At 36.5% G+C, this 20,519-nt stretch overlaps 1 protein-coding gene across 1 annotated transcript in view; it reads left to right on the top strand.

Moving 5' to 3' along the window:
• FAM227B (family with sequence similarity 227 member B) overlaps positions 1–20,519 on the top strand; it is a gene marked incomplete at both ends in the record, with an annotated part of 175,659 nt that overhangs the window by 123,955 nt on the left and 31,185 nt on the right. Inside the window, one exon of the mRNA XM_080808525.1 lies at positions 17,773–17,870. Coding sequence (XP_080664651.1) covers positions 17,773–17,870 — 98 coding nt within the window. The remainder of the gene's footprint in view (positions 1–17,772; positions 17,871–20,519) is intronic.

Below are 20,519 nucleotides of genomic sequence, written 5' to 3'. Positions count from 1 at the left end.
GGATTTAGGTAACTTTATGGAAGTATGTTCACTATGACAGCATAAAATAGCATGCTAAATTAACAGGTAAGAAAAAGAAGGTCTAAGAAAAATGAGGCAGAACAAGAAAATTCATCTGAGATGAAATTAGAATGAAAATCCTACTGAGAGATCTTTTACTTTTGCTACACTTGGCTCACAAATAAGATAGAAAGCTCAAAGCTTTCTATCTGCCAAGGAAAGGAAATGACAGTGTTGCTTACATACTTGGGCAATATCCATAAAATAAAAACAAACCATTTGTGCACATGAAGTAGATGTATTCCTTATACTAGGATTATATAGTACTTTTTTTCCCCTGTAAGTCCCTATATCAATCAAGATAGGGTATATTATAATGTAGTAACAACATCAGCAAAATCGTAGTGGCTTATACTGACAAACTTTTTTTTTCTACTCTCATTTTATATTGCATATAAGCTAGAGTCCTATTAGTGTAGCAATTCAAACATCCAAGCCAAAGAAGATTTTATCTCCATTCACTGTAATCACTGAAGGAGGGAGGAGAGAACTCAATGAACTATGCATTGGCTCTTAAACCTTTCTCTCAAAAAGCCCCCTACATCATTTTGATTCAAATTTCATTACTTCATTGCTGAAAGCAAGCCACATGGCCATGCTTATTACTTGAAAGAGGGAAGAGGTTACCATGTGTCTTGGAAGGATAAAAAGGTGAATTTTTATTCTGAACAACCCAACTGATTACCACACACTCCCTAGACAAGCTCTGTGTGTCATCTAATGAACTATGTTGACATAGTGAATACAGCCAGAGTTGAGTCTATAACATTGTACTGTATTGGCCAAGGACATAAAGACAATGCATAATCTGGTAAAAATGGATCTGTAGATGGCTAGGAAAATTCATTTCTCATATATAGCTCTTTGTGGTCTACCTTAACTGGAGAATGTCTCCATTTTCTAATGCAGAAATAAACAAAACTCAATCATACCTCAATATTTTCAATATTTTCTCTTAAGAAAACTTTTATAAGTTTGAAGTAAAAGTGAGTTTGAATTTATACTCCTTAAGAAATAATATTGATAAGAATATTTACTAACATTTATATAACCTTTACAATGTGCCAGTTACTGTGACCTGCATGTATGATCTCATTTTTATTCAGTTAAGTTTATAAAGTAATTATTATTATCATCCAGTTATATTTGAAGAAGCTGAAGCTTAACAAAATTAATCTGTCCAAGGCCACTTAATCTACAAATGGCAGTGCTGGCATTTAAATTAAATTAAATTTAAATGGCCTACATGTTTAACTAACAGTAGTCTCCTTAGGGAATGCAAGTTAAATTCACACATGTGTACTCTAAACTATTTGTCAGGTGGAAGTTAGATCTCCTATCCACTAGGAGAGGAGAAGACCTGGCCTGGATGAGAAGCTTCCCAAACTCTGAGTGAAATTTCTTGGATATACCTATTGAGAGAGCTTACATACTTTTAGGGTGAGGAAAATCAAGTTTTCAGAATTCGTTGCCATTGGTGAGACGTTCACAGAGAGCTGTGATATTTTTCAAAGAAAAACAGGAGCCATGATTTGAAAAAATATTTACAGAATGATACATGTAAAATATTATCCCGACAAATGAGTGTTCCAATAAATTTTTAAAAAATATAGGATGTATAAAACACAGCAAGAAAAGAAAACGAAAAAGATTTAAGAAAAATAGTAATACTTTGATACATATTATTGTCTAATTTTTTAAAGTCTCATATTCAAAACCTAGCAGAACAGTTTTTTTTTTCTTTTTGCTCTTTTTTAAATTTGAATTTTAGTTAGTGAACATACAGTGTGATATTGGTTTCTGGAGTAGAATTCAGTGATTCATCACTTACATACAACACCAAGTGCTCATCATAAGTGCTTTCTTTAACACCCATCACCTATGTAGCCCATCCCCCATCCACCTCCCTCCATCAGCCCTCAGCTTGTTCTGTATCACTTAGGGGTCTCTTATGCTTTGTTTCCCTCTCTCCTTTTTTTCTTTTCTCCCTACCCATGTGTTCATCTGTCTTCTTTCTTAAATTCCACATATGGGTGAGATCATATGATATTTGTCATTCTCTGACTGACATATTTCACTCAGCATAATACACTCTAACTCCATCCAAATCATTGCAAATGGAAAGATTTCATTTTTTGATGGCCGGGTAATAATATTTCATTGTGTGTGTGTATATATATATATATATATATATATATACACCATATTCTTTATCTATTCATCAGCTAATGTTGATAATGCTGCTATAAATTCAGGGTGCACATACCCCTTCAAATCTATATTTTTATATCCTTTGGGGGAAATACCTAGTAGTGCAATTGCTGGATCATAGGGCAGTTCTGTTTTTAACTTTTTAAAGAACCTTCATACTGTTCTCCAGAATGGCTGCACCAGTTTGCATTCCCACCAACAGTGCAAGGGAATTCCCCTTTGTCTGCATCCTTGCCAACACCTGTTATTTCTTTTGTTGTTAATTTTAGCTATTCTGACCTGTGTGAGGTAGTATCTCATTGTGGTTTTGATTTGTATTTCCCTGATGCCGAGTGATGTATAGCATCTTTTCATGTGTCTGTTAGCTATATGGCTTTCTTTTTTCAAAGTGTCTATTCATGTCTTCTGCTTTTGGATGGAATGTTCTAGAGATGACTATAGAGTCCATCTGGTCTAAAGTGTCACTTAAAGCCAATGATTTTTATTGACTTTCTGTCTAAATGACCTATCCATTGATAAAAGATGGATATTCAAGCCCCCTCTATAATTGTATTGCTGTCCATTTTCCCCTTTAGGTTTGTTGCTATTTGCTTTACATATTTAGCTACTCCAATGTTGAGTGCACGAATATTTACAAATGTTATATCCTCTTGTTGGAATAACCCTTTTATCATTATATAATGATCTTTGTCTCTCTTTTACAGTCTGTGTCTTAAAGTCTGTGTTGTCTGGTATAAGTATAGTTACCCGGGGCGCCTGGGTGGCTCAGTGGGTTAAAGCCTCTGCCTTCAGCTCAGGTCATGATCTCAGGGTCCTGGGATCGAGCCCTGCATCAGGCTCTCTGCTCCGCAGGGAGCCTGCTTCCTCCTCTATCTCTGCCTGCCTCTCTGCCTAGTTGTGATTTCTCTCTGTCAAATAAATAAAATATTAAAAAAAATAAGTATAGTTACCCCAGCTTTCTTTCAGTTTTTATTTGCATGAAATATCTTTTTCTATCCCTTCATCTTTAGTCTGTGTATCCTTACATGTGAACTGAGTCTCTCATGGGCAACATATAGGTGGGTCTTATTTGTCTGTTTATCTATTTGCCACTCTGTCTTTTAATTGGAGAATTTTAGTCCATTATATTTATAGATAATTATTGATACGCATATGCTTATTGCCATTTTAAAAATTGTTTTCTGGGGGAGGAGTCAAGATGGCAGAGAAGTAGCAGGCTGAGATGACATCAGGTAGCAGGAGATCAGCTGGATAGCTTATCAAACCATTCCAAACACCTACAAATCCAACAGGAGATTGAAGAGAAGAAGAGCAGCAATTCTAGAAACAGAAAATTGACCACTTTCTGAAAGGTAGGACTGGCGGAGAAGTGAATCCAAAGCAACCAGAAGACAAACTGCGGGGGAAGGGGCCAGCTCCTGGCAAGCGGTGGAGTAACAGAGCACAAAATCAGAACTTTTAAAAGTCAGCTCCACTGAGGGACATTGCTCCAGAGGCTAAGCTGGGGACGGCATGGTCTCAGGTCCTGCAGGATCACAGAAGGATCGGGGTGTCTGGGTGTCACAAGGCTTGCAGGTATTAGAGCGGGGCAGCTGGCTACAGAGACGGAGCCAAGGAGCTCTCAAGTCGGGGTTACCTTAAATTGTGATCTGTGGCACAGACCACTGCTCTGTGAGCAGGGACCCCACAAGATCCGGGGAGACCCTCCTGGATGAGCTCAGGGATCTGGGGGTTCGGAGACTCCAGGCAGGGCTGTATGCCAGAGACAGAGATGCTTGGTCACAGGCTGGGTGAGCTCAGAGTGCAGCCAGAGACCAGGGAGAAGGGAGTGATTGAGTGCTTTTCTCCAAGGGCACACTGAGGAGTGGGGCCCCGAGCTCTCATCTCCTCTGGGCCAGAGATTGGGAGGCCGCCATTTTCATTCCTGTCCTCCAGAACTCTACAGAAAGTATTCAGGAAACAAAAGCCCCCGAAAGCAAACCCGAGTGGATTACTTAGCCTGGCCCTTGGAAAGGGCGGTACAATTCTGCCTCAGGCAAAGACACTTGAGAATCAGTACAACAGACCCCTCCCTCAGAAGATCAACAAGAAAACCAGCCAAGACCAAGTTCACTTACCAAGGAGAACAGCGGAATTCCAGGGGAGGAGAAAGTAAATCATAGAATTCATGGCTTTCTCCCCATGATTCTTTAGTCTTGCAAAGTTAATTAATCTTTTTTAATTTTATTTTTTTCTTCTGCTAGTTTTTTTTAACCTTTTTTAACCTTTACCCTTTCCTCTTTTAACGTTTTTTAACTAGTTTATTTTAACAATACCTTTCATAAAAAATGATAATCTTTTTTGAACCTTCATTATTATAGTCCTATTTCATCCTTCATTGTATCTAACTTTACTTTTTATATACACATAGGGTTTTTTCTTCTAAAAAAATTTGGGATACAACTTCTTCTAATAGATCAAAATATACCCTAAATCTAGCACAGGACTTTGTTCTAGTCTCCAGCCTGAGCAAATCCTCTCCACTTTCTTTTTCTTTATTCTCCCAACCAACTTATCAACTCCTATTTTAGAAATTAAAAAAAATTTTTTTTTCTGATCTTGATAGTCATATTCCATCCCTTCATTGTGTTTACCCTTATATACGTTTTTCATTCTTTAAAATTTGGGGAGGTAGTTTCTTCTAGGAGACCAAAATACTCCCAAAAGTGGGTGACCCTGTTCTATTCACCAGTCTAATATATATATTTTTTTCTTTATTTATTTTTTCTTTATTAATTTTTTTTCTGAACTTCTTTTTGCCCCCTTTCTTCCCCCCATGATTTAGGGTCTCTTCTGATTTGCTTAAAGCACATTTTCCCGGGGTCTTTGCTGCCCTTTTAGCATTTTATTTGCTCCTTCATATATTCTTATCTGGATAAAATGACAAGGAGGAAAAACTCACCACAAAAAAAAGAACAAGAGGTAGTACCAAAGGCTAGGGACCTAATCAATCTGGACGTTGGTAATATGTCAGATCTAGAGTTCAGAATGACGATTCTCAAGGTGCTAGCCGGGCTTGAAAAAGGCATAGAAGATACTAGAGAAACCCTGTCTGGAGAAATAAAAGCCCTTTCTGGAGAAATGAAAGAACTAATATCTAACCAAGTTGAAATAAAAAAACCTATTAATGAGGTGCAATCAAAAATGGAGGCTCTTACTGCTAGGATAAATGAGGAAGAAGAGAGAATTAGTGATATAGAAAACCAAATGACAGAGAATAAAGAAGCTCAGCAAAAGAGAGACAAACAACTACTGGACCACGAGGGGAGAATTTGAGAGATAAGTGATACCATAATACAAAACAACATTAGGATAATTGGGATTCCAGAAGAAGAAGAAAGAAAGAGGGGAGCAGAAGGTATATTGCACAGAATTATTGTAGAGAATTCCCCTAATATGGAAAAGGGAATAAGCATCAAAATCCAGGAGGCACAGAGAACCCCCATCAAAATCAATAAAAATAGGTGCACACCCCATCATCTAATAGTAAAATTTGAGTGTCTTAGCGAATAAGAGAAAATCCTGAAAGCAGCCCAGGACAAGAAGTCTATAACATACTATGGTAAAAATATTATATTGACAGCAGACTTATCCACAGAGACCTGGCAGGCCAGAAAGAATGGGCATGATATATTCAGAGCACTAAACAAGAAAAACATACAGCCAAGAATACTATATCCAGCTAGACTATCATTCAAAATAGGAGAGATAAAAAGCTTCCAGGACAAACAAAAACTAAAAGAATTTGTAAACAGCAAACCAGCTCTACAGGTAATATTGAAAGGGGTCCTCTAAGCAAAGAGCCTAAAAGTAGTAGATCAGAAAGGAACAGAGACAATATAGAGTAATAGTCACCTTACAGGCAATACAATGGCACTAAATTCATATCTCTCAGTAGTTACCCTGAATGTAAATGGGCTAAATGCCCCAATCAAAAGACACAGAGTATCAGAATGGATAAAAAGATAAAACCCATCAATATGCTGTCTACAAGAAACTCATTTTAGACTCAAAGACATCTCCAGATTTAAGGTGAGGGGGTGGAAAACAATTACCATGCTAATGGACATCAAAAGAAAGCTGGGGTAGCAATCCTTATATCAGATCAATTAGATTTTAAGACAAAACTATAATAAGGGATGAGGAAGGACACTATATCATACTCAAAGAGTCTGTCCAACAAGAAGATCTAACAATTTTAAATATCTATGCCCCTAACATGAGAGCAGCCAACTATATAAGCCAATTAATAACAAAATCAAAGGAACACATTGACAATAATACAATAATAGTAGGGGACTTTAACACCCCCCTCACTGAAATGGACAGATCATCCAAGCAAAAGATCAACAAGGAAATAAAGGCCTTAAATGACACAATGGACCAGATGGACATCACAGATATATTCAGAACATTTCATCCCAAAGCAACAGAATACACATTCTTCTCTAGTGCACATGGAACATTCTCCAGAATAGATCACATCCTCGGTAACAAATCAGGTCTCAACCGGTATCAAAAGATTGGGATCATTCCCTACGTATTTTCAGACCACAATGCTCTGAAGCTAGAACTCAATCACAAGAGGAAATTTGGAAAGAACCCAAATACATGGAAACTAAAGAGCATCCTTATAAAGAATGAATGGGTCAACCAGAAAATTAAAGAAGAATTGAAAAAATTCATGGAAACAAATGATAATGAAAACACAATGGTTCAAAATCTGTGGGACACAGCAAAGGCAGTCCTGAGAGGAAAATGTATTACGATACAAGCCTTTCTCAAGAAGCAAGAAAGGTCTCAGATACACAACCTAACCCTACACCTAAAGGAGCTTGAGAAAGAACAAGGAAAGCCTAAACCCAGCAGGAGAAGAGAAATAATAAAGATCAGAGCAGAAATCAATGAAATAGAAACAAACAAACAAAAAAATAGTACAAATCAACAAAACTAGGAGCTGGTTCTTTGAAAGAATTAATAAGATCAATAAACCCCTGGCCAGACTTATCAAAAAGAAAAGAGAAAGGACCCAAATAAATAAAATCATGAATTAAAGAGGAGAGATCACAACCAACACCGAAGAAATACAAACAATTATAAGAACATACTATGAGCAACTCTACACCATCAAATTTGACAATATGGAAGAAATGGATGCATTCCTAGAGACATATAAACTACAACAACTGAACCAGGAAGAAATAGAAAACCTGAAGAGACCCATAACCAGTAAGGAGATTGAAGCAGTCATCAAAAATCTCCCAACAAACAAGAGCCCAGGGCCAGACAGCTTCCCAGGGGAATTCTACCAAACATTTAAAGAAGAATTAATTCCTATTCTCCTGAAACTGTTCCAAAAAATAGAAGTGGAAGAAAAACTTCCAAACTCATTTTATGAGGCCAGCATTACCTTGATCCCCAAACCAGACAAGGATCCCATCAAAAAGAGAATTACAGACCAATATCCTTGACGGACACAGATGCGAAAATTCTCACCAAAATCCTAGCCAATAGGATCCAACAGTACATTAAAAGGATTATTCACCACGACCAAGTGGGATTTATCCCAGGGCTGCAAGGTTGGTTCAACATCCACAAATCAATCAATGTGATGCCGTACATTAATAAAAGAAAGAACAAGAACCGGATGATACTCTCCATAGATGCTGAAAAAGCATTTGACAAAGTACAGCATCCTTTCTTGATCAAAACTCTTCAAAGTGTAGGGATAGAGGGTACATAATATCATCAAAGCCATCTACGAAAAACCCACCACGAATATCATTCTCAATGGAGAAAAACTGAGAGCTTTTCTGCTAAGGTCAGGAACACGGTAGGGATGTCCATTATCACCACTGCTATTCAACATCATACTAGAAGTCCTAGCCTCAGCAATCAAACAACAAAAAGAAATTAAAGGCATCCAAATCAGCAAAGAAGAAGTCAAGCTATCACTCTTTGCAGATGTGATACTATATGTGGAAAACTCAAAAGACCCCACTCCAGATCTGCTAGAACTTGTACAGGAATTCAGTAATGTATCAGGATATAAAATCAATACACAGAAATCAGTTGCATTTCTTTACACTAACAAGACAGAAGAAAGAGAAATTAAGGAGTCAATCCCATTTACAATTGCACCCAAAACCATAAGATACCTAGGAATAAATCTAACCAAAGAGGCAAAGAATCTCTACTCAGAAAACTATAAAGTACTCATGAAAGAAATTGAGGAAGACACAAAGAAATGGAAAAATGTTCCATGCTCCTGGATTGGAAGAACAAATATTGTGAAAATGTCTATGCTACCTAAAGCAATCTACACATTTAATGCAATCCCTAACAAAATCCCATCCAGTTTTTTTCAAAGAAAAGGAACAAATAATCCTAAAAATTGTATGGAACCAGAAAAGACTTTGAATAGCCAGAGGAATATTGAAAAAGAAAGCCAAAGTTGGTGGCATCACAATTCCAGACTTCAAGCTCTATTACAAAGCTGTTATCATCAAGACAGTATGGTACTGCCACAAAAACAGACATATAGATCAATGGAACAGAATAGAGAGCCCATAAATAGACCCTCAACTCTATGGCCAACTAATCTTCAACAAAGCAGGAAAGAATGTCCAGTGGAAAAAAGACAGTTTCTTCAACAAATGGTGCTGGGAAAATTGGACAGCCACATGCATAAAAATGAAACTGGACCATTTCCTTACACCACACATGAAAATAAATTCAAAATGGATGAAGGACCTCAATGTGAGAAAGGAATCCATACAAATCCTTGAGGAGAATGCAGGCAGCAACCTCTTCGACCTCAACTGCAGCAACTTCTTCCTAGGAACATCGCCAAAAGCAACAGAAGCAAGGGCAAAAATGAACTATTGGGATTTCATCAAGATCAAAAGCTTTTGCACAGCAAAGGGAACAGTTAACAAAACCAAAAGACAACTGACAGAATGGGAGAAGATATTTGCAAACGACATATCAGATAAAGGGCTAGTATCCAAAATCTATAAAGAGCTCAGCAAACTCAACACCCAAAGAACAAATAATCCAATCAAGAAATGGGCAGAGGACATGAACAGACATTTCTGCAAAGAAGACATCCAGATGGCCAACAAACACATGAAAAAGTGGTCCACATCACTCGGCATCAGGGAAATACAAATCAAAACCACAATGAGATACCACCTCACACCAGTCAGAATGGCTAAAATTAACAAGTCAGGAAATGACAGATGCTGGCGAGGATGCGGAGAAAGGGGAACCCTCCTACACTGCTGGTGGGAATGCAAGCTGGTGCAACTACTCTGGAAAACAGCATGGATGTTCCTCAAAAAGTTGAAAATAGAGCTACCCTATGACCCAGCAATGGCACTACTGGGTATTTACCCTAAAGATACAAATGTCGTGATCCAAAGGGGCACGTGCACCCGAATGTTTATAGCAACAATGTCCACAATAGCCAAACTATGGAAAGAACCTAGATGTCCATCAACAGATGAATGGAGAAAGAAGATGTGTTATATATATACAATGGAATACTATGCAGCCATCAAAAAAATGAAATCTTGCCATTTGTGATGACGTGGATGGAACTAGAGGGTATTATGCTTAGCGAAAAAAGTCAATCAAAGAAAGACAACTATCATATGATTTCCCTGATATGAGGAAGTGGAGAGGCAATGTGAGGAATTTGGGGGTAGGAAAAGAATAAATGAAACAAGATAGGATTGGGAGGGAGACAAACCATAAGACACTCTTAATCTCACAAAACAAACTGAGGGCTGCCCAGGGGAGGGAGAGGGTGGTGGGGTTATGGACATTAGGGAAGGTATGTGCTATGGTAAGTGCTGTGTGAGTGTGTAAACCTGGCGATTCACAGACCTGTACCCCTGGGGCTAATAATACATTATATGTTAATTTTTAAAAAATTGTTTTCTGGCTGTTTTGTAATTTCTTTTTTCCTTTCTCCTTCTCTTGCTCTCTTCCCTTGTGATATGATGATTTTTTTTTTTTTGTCATGGTATGCCTAGGTTCCTTTTTCTATATCTATTGTGTATCTACTATAAGTTTTTGCTTTGTGACTACTTTGAGACTTACCTAAAATGACTTAGATTTTTTTAACAGATTTTATTTATTTATTTGTCAGAGAGAGAGAGAGAACAAGAGCAGAGGGATGGGCAGAGGGAAAAGCAGGCTCCCAGCTGAGCAAGGAGCCTGATGTGGGAATCGATCCCAGGACACTGGGATCATGACCTGAGCCTAAGGCAGATGCTTAACCAACTGAGCACCCAGGTGTCCCTCAAACAACTTATATTTATAACAGCCTATTTTATATTGATAACAGCTTAAGTTTGAACACATTCTAAAACTTACATTATTACTCCTCCCCCATGGTTTATGTTTTTGATGTCACAATTTTTTTTTACCTTATGTACCGTTAACAAATTATTGAGTTATAGTTATTTTTAATATTTTTGTCTTTTAACCTATACCAGATTTGTAAGCAATTAAGTCACCACGTTTACATTAGAGTATTCCAAACTTTGCTGTGTATGTTTACCTTTACTAGGGAAATTTATACTTTCATATGTTGTCCTATTACTAATTATTATCCTTTGGTTTTAGCTTAAGGAAGTCCCTTTAACATTCTTGTAAGGCAATGATGAACTCCTTTAGCTTTTGGTCATCTGGAACACTCTGTATCTCTCCTTCAATTCTAAAGAACAACTTTGCTGGCTAGAATGTTCTTGATTGGCAGGTTTTTTCTTTTCAGCACTTCGAATATATCATGCCACTACCTTCTGGCCTTCAGAGCTTTTGCTGAAAAATCTAATAACCTTATGGGACTTCACTTGTTCATAACAAGTTGTTTTTTCTTGCTGGCTGTAAGATTCTATCCTTGTCTTTAACTTTTGACAATTTAATTGTAATGTGTCTTGATGTGTGTCTCTTTGAGGTTATTATATATGGAAGTTTCTGGGCTTCCTTAATGTCCATTTCCTTCCATAGTTTAGGGAAGTTTTTAGCTATTATTTCTTCAAATAAGTTTCCTGCCCCTTTTCTCTCTTTTCTTCTTCTGAGACCCCTATAATGCAAATAATATATCATCTGTTTGAAGTTGCCTCATAAGTCCTTTAAGCTATCTTTACTCTTCTTGCTTCTTCTTCTTTTCCTCCACCTCATTTCCTCCCTCCTCCTTCTCCTCCTCTTCCTCCTCCTTTGTCCTCTTTCTTCTTTTCTGCTCTCACTAGATGAATTTCACTGCCTGGTTTTCAAGCTTGGTGATCCTTTCTTCTACATCATCTAGTCTTCTGTTGAACCCCTCTATTGTATTGTTCAGTTCTGTTATTGCATTCTTTAGCTGTGTGATTTCCGTTTGGTACTTCCTTATTTTTCTGTCTCTGCATTGGAATTCTCACCTTGTTTCATACGTTGTTCTCCTGATCTCAGTGAGCACCTTTATGATTTACTTTGAATTCTTTATCAAGTAAATCACTTATCTCTGTTTTGTTAGATTTTTTCCCCTGAGGCTTTAACTTGTTCTTTCATTTGGAACATATTCCTCTGTTTCTTCATTTTCCTAGACTCTCTCTGTTGGTTTTGCATGCATTAGGTAAAATAGCCAGTTCTCCCAGTCTTGAAGGGAGTGGCCCTTTGTAGGAGATGAACCTTATCATTCAACCCTTCCCTACCTCTTGGTTTTTCTCAAGCCTTTGTGATTTGTTAAAGCAGGCTACTTAATTCTTAGTGGCTCCTAGTATTTGAGGGTGTGTCAAGAACTGTCAGTATCCCAAAGGGAAGCATGTCAGTCAACACTTAGTTCAGGCTGAGTGGAAGCCAGGCCCTCAGGCAGTAGCTTTGAAAATATGTAAATATATGTCTTTCAGGAAAATATTAGGAGATGGACATTTCTGTCTGTTTTCTTTGCACTGAGCCCTGGGGTGATAGCCAATTAAGAGCTGTTTCTTTGCTTGCTACTATTCTATAGAACCCATGAACACAAACCTTACTGGCTACCAGAACCAGGCTGTCAAGGGATGGGTCCTCTGGCTAGTAGCCACAAAAGTCTGTGCCCTAGCCTTCTCTTTTGTAGAACATTTTAAGATATGGAATGGTGGGAACATAGTTTCAACATACAACCCATCAATAATAAGCTCATATAATCACTAATCTGAAGAACATAAAGAATTTTTATGACACCAACCAAGACTGTCAAGACTTGGTTATAAAATAAAGGTGATCTTAATTCCTTTTAATTTTATTATTTTCAACAATTATACTTTGTATTACCATGTACAATGAAATTAGTCTTAATTTTTATATCCTTTTTAAAGTTCTTATGTAGATAAATTTACTTATGATACAAGAAAAAGGAGTTTCCCAGACAATATGTTCTAATTTTTGCTTCAGAACCCATTTAGTGATTAGTTTGATTTTTTTTTTAATGTTTCCATTCTACAGGAAAGACTTAAAATTAGTCGTTTCCTTCCAAAACATCTTTGATCAACTCAAGCTTAAGAGCTATTTTGTTTTACATTTGTAATGTTTGGCTCCATAAAGTCTTAGTTCATAAGTATACTAGTTCCTTATTTCAGATACTTGTCACTTAGTTCTTTATACAAAACCATAGAAATATTTAAAAACTGATCACTTTGCACCTATAACTTGTCTAAGCAATGATTTTGTCCTTTAAGACACAGATATAATTCATAGTAAGAAGTAACAGAGGGGCATCTGGGTGGCTCAGTCAATCGAACATCTGACTCTTGGTGTCAGGTCAGGTCATGATCACGCAGTCATGGGGTTCAGGCCCTGCATCAGACTCTGTGCTCAGGGCAGAGTCTGCTTCAGATTCTCTCTCCCTCTCCTGCTATCTCTCTCTATCTCTCTTTCTCTCAAATAAATAAAATCTTTAAGAAAAAAAAACTAATAAAAATAAGTCAATTCCCAAGCCAAAATAAGGTAATAATATTGTATTTTCCTTGGGAAACAAATTTGATATGGATCACTATCTTATACACATAAAATCTTCATATTCTTGAATATGTTAAATTTAGCTCAAAGTTGGTGAAACCCAAGGATATTAGTGATACCTTACATACATATAGCACTTCATAGTTAACAAAGTATGCTTATAGGCACTTAAACTCTCTAACCTCTCTGTGAGATTATTCACAATTATATATGTTATGTTGATATTACTAGAAGAAATTTAATTTTACCTTAGAGCATTGTGAAGAAGTCCTTAATGTTTCATTTTGCCAATTTATTATTTTTTAAATTAATTTATTTTTTTAATTTTTTATTTTTATTTATTTATTTATTTATTTTTAATAAACATATAATGTATTTTTATCCCCAGGGGTACAGGTCTGTGAATCGCCAGGTTTACACATTTCACAGCACTCATCATAGCACATACCCTCCCCAATGTCCATTTCCCCACCACCCTCTCCCGTCCCCCCCGCCCCCCAGCAACCCTCAGTCTGTTTTCTGAGATTGAGTCTTTTATGGTTTGTCTCCCTCCCAATCCCATCTTTTCATTTTTTCTTTTCCTACCTCCCCCAACCCCCCCGCACTGCATCTCCACTTCCTCATATCAAAGAGATCATATGATAGTTGTCTTTCTCCGATTGACTTATTTCGCTAAGCATGATACCCTCTAGTTCCATCCACGTCGTCGCAAATGGCAAGATTTCATGTCTTTTGATGGCTGCATAGTATTCCATTGTGTATATATACCACATCTTCTTTATCCATTCATCTGTTGATGGACATCTAGGCTCTTTCCACAGTTTGGCTATTGTGGACATTGCTGCTATAAACATTCGGGTGCACGTGCCCCTTCAGAGCATCACGTTTGTATCTTTAGGATATATACCCAGGAGTGCAATTGCTGGGTCATAGGGTAGCTCTATTTTCAGTTTTTTGAGGAACCTCCACACTGTTTTTCAGAGTGGTTGCACCAGCTTGCATTCCCACCAACAGTGTAGGAGGGTTCCCCTCTCTCTGCATCCTCGCCAGCATCTGTCATTTCTTGACTTGTTAATTTTAGCTCATTTTGCCAGTTTAAAGCAAATTACATATAGAAAGGTGGGAGGATGCTTCTGTATATAGCAATGTAGACAGATGTAACTTGTTTGAGGTCTAATATGTAAACAAACCAATGACTGGGTCTGCAAATGCTAAGATTGAAGGGACTTGGGGAAGTATTTTTATAGGGATCTGAGAAAAATCTGGGAAGCATGATAAGAAAATATATAGAATAAGACAATTAGAACATATTCATGGGTCTGTAATAACTTTCTTCAAAATAATCGTCCCATTTTCCTATATTACTGAAACAAAATTGTGTTTGTTTTATTTCTTATTTGCTCAGGTAGCATATATTTTGCAGAATGACTACCTGTGTTTTCTCTTTCGTTTGTTTCCCCTTATACTTCAGTACTAGGTACTTTCTAAGAGTAACTCTAATTTAAGTTAGGTATATTCTAAAATGGGTCTCTGAGTAACAGTTTTTTGTTTCTATAGTTTATTCAATAATTGTATTAGTATATATGGACTGCATGAAGTTTAATTTTACCAAGATATATGAGTTATTTGCATTTCAGAAAGACTATTAATGAAAACTACAAAAGCAGATACAGATAACCATACTTATTTACATAAGTGTCTCCCTTTTAAACATCCCTAAAATAGGGTCACCTAGGTGACTCAGTCGGTTAACTGTCCAACTCTCGATTTTTCCTCAGGTTGTGATCTCATGGATTGTGAGATGGAGCCCTGTGTCAGGCTTTGTGCTCAGCAGGGAGTCTGTTTGGAGATTCTCTCCCTTTGCCCCTCTCCCTACTCATGCATGCTCCTCTCTTTCTCTCTCTCTCCCTCTCTCAAATAAATAAGTAAATAAATGAATTTTTTAATCCCTAAAATAAAAAGGGGATAATTACAGGAATGAAATTTTTCCAATGTAGGTGGAGTAAGAGTAGAATATTTTGCTACTAGTGAAATTTCTGAAGCCTAGTAAGAACAGTGGAGGCTTTTTTTTTTTTTTTTTTTTTGAGAGAGAGGAAGAGAAAGAGAGTGGGGGTGGAGGAGGGGAGAGAGAGAATCTTAAGCAGGTTCCACACCCAACATGGAGCCCTACATGGTGCTTGATCTTACAACCTGAGATCATGACCAGAGCTGAAATCAAGAGTCAGACACTTAAACAACTGAACCACCCAGTTGCCCTGAGACATTTTTCCTTATGGTTTTATCAAATAGAATCACTTTTTGATCTTGTTCTCAAGCTTTTAGGGACATGAAGACAGAGGATATATGAAAAGTGTAATCAGGGGAAAATTAATATTCTCACCTAAAATAAATTATTGATTGGGGACTATAGGAGGAAAAAATCTAATAAATATAGTCATTTTAAGATTACTTATTATGCATATCATATTTGGGTGAGTTTTTCTTTTTTGTAAATTTTCTATTTTTGTAAATTTTTTCTTTGAAATTTTTACTCCTAAAATTTCCTTGCATTGTGGTTTTTATGTATCTTTTACCTTTTTATCTTTTGCCATTATTCCCAGCTGGAGATTTTTGCCTGATATTAATGTATATTGACTGACTTTACAACCAAGGTTAAGTATTCTAAAAAGTAAGGTTTTTACTGTAGGTACAGTTGACATGAAGTAAAAGGTCCTTTTATTATTAATATTATATCTATTCTAGAGACCAGAAATAAAGTAATGTTACCTAAATATGTATTTAAGAATGATTCAAAATAGACCAAGTTTTATTTTTTTAATTATTCCTCCCAGAGAATATTTTTGTGTTTTTTTTTTTACTTATCTTGCCAGTGTTTCTTTATACAAATGAGGCAAATGCAACATATTCTTATGCTTATAAAAGTCACATACTATATATAGTCAATCAAATTATATACTCTGTTCTATACCTTGCTTTCATCACTTAATGATATGATATGTAGATCTCTTCAAATCAGTATAGGGAGCTTCCTCATTTCTTCTTAGAGCTGCATGTATTCCATCAAATGGGGTGCCTTCATTTTTTTAACTAGTACTTCACTACTATTAAATACATGGGTTGTTCATAATCTCTAAGTTTTATATATTATGTCACAATCAATAAACGTACTTGTGTTCTTTCATACTTACATAGGAGATTGTGTAGGATATAGTCTCAGAAGGGGGATTGCTGGGTCAAAGAGAAAATGTATCTGTATTTTTGTAGATATTACCAGATACCCTCTACAAGAGATTGTTGGCTTTTGAGCATGTTTTAAAGATTTTTTTTTTTTAATTTATTTGACAGACAGAGATCACAAGTAGGCAGAGAGGCAGGCAGAGAGAGAGGAGGAAGCAGGCTCCCCGCGGAGCCGAGAGGCCGAGAGCCCGATGGAGGGCTCGATCGCAGGACCCTGGGATTATGACCTGAGCCGAAGGCAGGGGCTTTAACCCACTGAGCCACCCAGGCACCCTGTTTTAAAGGAAATAAATCATATGGTTTCTTACCCTTCTTGACCATTCTAACTTCAACTTAATCTAACCTTGTTTCCACTCAAAATTTTAAAATTCGGGTTCCTAACCAATTCTTTACTCTGTCAATGATAAATGCCTACTTAGCTCAAGCATCAGACTGATATCTAATATCCTTGAATGTGTAGTGTCAAAAATCAATCTGAATGACTTTCCTTAATTCTTCAGAGCTTTATCTACAACCGGTAAATCCAATTAGTCTACCTGGCCCCTGATAATAATAAGTGCCACAATCTAGTTAACAAGCCTCAGATTACCTGTTTTCTCTGCTCTGTGTTAAGATATCCTTAATGACTATTTTGTTCTTTTAGGCTGATTGACATACTGATTAAAGCATACAGGTCTCCTTTTCTTTAAGTCATGGCAAGACTCCCTTGTTACCCTCATGTATATTCATGCTGGTTGCAGGGAAAACATACCAAGTCTTTCCTTATTTCAATTTGTTGTCAGTATATGGAAAAGGTGCACCCTAACACACAGAGGCCCAGGCCTCCTATTGCATTAAACTAGAGGGTCATGGACAAAGCTCTGGGCTCTGAAGCAAAAGACCTAGGCCTGTGTCTTAAATGATAGCTTAAAGCTGTAGCTTAGAGTTGTACAATTTCCTGCACTTAGTTATGTCGTCTGTAAATTGTGGAAGACCTTACTTTGTTCACAGAATGGTTTGTGACCATAATACGAGATAATATAAATGAGTTTTATCGGGTCTAAAGTCCTGTTAAGTAAAAATGAGATGGTGTATTTATTTCCTCTAACGGAAGCAAGCCGTAACAATATACTAACCTCTATCCCATCCATTTTTGGTTCTTTCTGTGTTTAATGTACACTGCTAGAAGAAAAAAACTATTATGCCTTTTTGTAAAGAAAAAAAAAGCCAGAACTTAAGAAAATATTTTGTTTTCTCTTTTAGCTATTGACTTCAATATGACAAAAATTTTAAAGAACCCAAGAGCATATACAATGCCCCCATTCAAGGAAGAATCAAGTGTATCAAGACTAACAACAAAGGTTTGGAGCATAGCAATTATTAAAAACGTTCTTACTTATTTAATTTGCCATATAATTAGTTGAACAGCTTCATATAGGCAATGTTCATTATTACATTCCTGACATATATTTTAGAAAAATTTAATGATCAAAGTGATTTATTGTAGAGGATAATATTAATATTAAAAAGTCATTTTTTTTAAAGTCATTGTTTTTTTTTAAATATCCTCATCTCTAAAGGAAAAAAAAAAAAGAGCATTCATCTTTTCTCGCACTTCTGCCACTACTTGTCCTTGGATTGATATACAAACATGGCCCTGATCTCAGTAAGTTCTAGTCAAGTTTGCAGGGAAAACTTCATAAGAGTTTTCAGCAATGGCTGACCTGTCCCTACCTCTTAAGCCATGATCCAGGGATAACTGGCCATATGTAGATACTATTACGATAAGTCTTTGTTGCTTAGCATTTTTGCGTGTTTCTGATGGTGCCTCCCTAAGAGAAATCCTTATGGACTTTGCCATCTTGTGTTGCATTAGCCAAGATTTGATGAGGTTACTGGCTTGATATTCTGAATTTGCTCTCTTCTTAGACAATTGGGTTTTAAGTTTGTTTCCGTCTTTATTGCTAAAATTTTGTCTGAATTATCTAGACAAGTCTGACCGTTAATTTTATGTTATGCCTATATAAAAACCACTTTCTGAAGTCAGTGTTCATATGTTTCCTGATCTTCAGCAATCCAGATATATAGAATGTTTTCCAACATTTACAGTGCTTCCAAGAATGGTTTGTAAGTACTTAGAATAGAAACTGGTAATCTCTAGGAGTCAGTGTATAAGTTGCATTGTATAGGATAAGTAGAGGTTGTATTACATAGGATAAAGTATAAGTTGCTGTGTAAGTATACGATAATAAAGCCATGTTAGAGGCATCTGTAAAGATTTGGTAATTGTCTTTAATAGTAAGCTCTGTATGTATCAATAGAGAATATTGTTGACCGCCAAATCTACTGCATTTTTGAGCTATTTAAACAGACATGTGGGATCTACTCTATGCTGATTAAACAATTGTGTATTATATTCATTTTGGAGCTCTGCTTTGTGGAAAGGTATAGACAAACAGAAGTGTTCTGAATAGAAAATAATCAGGATGATCAAGGGCTTTGAAACCATATTTTTTGAGCAATCTCCAAAATACTTAAAGGCATTTCCACTAGAAAAGACAAGACCCTGGTGGCCAGAATAACTGTTTTTAAGTATGTAGAGAGCTACTATGGAGAGCAGGATTAGGCTTTTTCTGTGTGGCTCAAATTTTTTTTTTACCAATACAAACCAAAAAGGTTTTATGCTTACCCATAAGTGAAAGCTATAGGGAGACAGTCTTCAGTTCAACATGAAGAATTTTCTAAGCATCAGGGTTGTCCAGGTGCTGAATGGGTGCCTGTGGCTTCCCAATGCCATTTTAAGCATTGGCAGGATGCACATGCAAACTTCAAAGATCAGTTTAGCTTTCTAGTCATCATCAGCAATTGTCCTTTAATAAATTAGTCAAAAAGTTAAACAACAAAATCATCCCTTGGACTTTCTAGCTCATCTCTTGTGAAGTTTCCAAAGTTTATAAGATTGCTTGGTTCTCAAATTTAGTACTAGATTGACTCTTAACTATTAAAGTCTTGTTTGATGGAATTTTAAAGTTTTCTGGTAATTTTTTGCTATTGTCTTTTGTGGGGTAGTTAGAAGCAACGAAGCTTCTGCTAATTGTTTTGGCTATTTGGGATATCTCTAGCAAGAATTCTTTAGGCAACCTCAAACCTTCAGGATTAAACTATTCGAGAAAATGGCTAGGGCTCCACAAAACACTGGATATGCATTTAATATCTAGTTCTGCTCTTGTCAGGTTGAACTATCCTTAAAAAGTCAGGGACCATTATAAAGGAAGAAGCAGGTATTAACTGTGGTTTTCATTTTAAAAAATGGATAACTGCAGAAAAATAACAGAAATGTCTATTTCTAGAATTTCAGTAAGATCTAGGTTCTATCTTACAGTATCCAAGGCAGAAGCCAGGAAAAGGGTGATGAAACATCTTTCTAGACAGAGTATTTCCTTTTATTCTAGACAAAGTTTGGTCTGGTTTTGCATGCAATTTAAAGATTACTCAGCCATCAAAAAGAATGGAATCCTGCTGTCTGTGATGACATGGATGGGTCTAGAGTGTATTAGGCTAAGTGAAATAAGCAGTCAGAGAAAGACAAATACCGTGTGATTTCACTCATATGTGGAGTTTAAGAAACAAAACAGATGAACACAGGGAAGAGAAAGAGAAATAAAATAAGAGGAAACAGAGAGGGAGGCACATCATAAGACTCTTAACTATAGGGAAGAAACAGGGTTGCTGGAGGTGAAATGGGTGGGGCAATGGGCTAATATTGTTAGATAGGTGGTGGGCATTAAGGAGGGCACTTGTTATGAGCAACTGATAAATCACTAAATTCTACCTCTGAAATTAATAATACAGTGTATGTTAATTAAATTGAATTTAAATTTAAAATTTTTTAAAGAAAAAGGGAAAAACGATCAGGCTAGATATTCAATTCACCTAATGTGAATTTTCACAAAAGACTGAGGTGGAGTAAATTATTTACATAATAGAAAATGTGTCTGATTTTGACATTG

Source organism: Martes martes (genome assembly GCF_963455335.1).
Source record: "Martes martes genome assembly, chromosome: 7".
NCBI lineage: Eukaryota > Metazoa > Chordata > Mammalia > Carnivora > Mustelidae > Martes > Martes martes.
The sequence above is the reverse complement of the archived record's forward strand: the minus strand, read 5'-3'. Positions and strand labels throughout refer to the sequence as shown.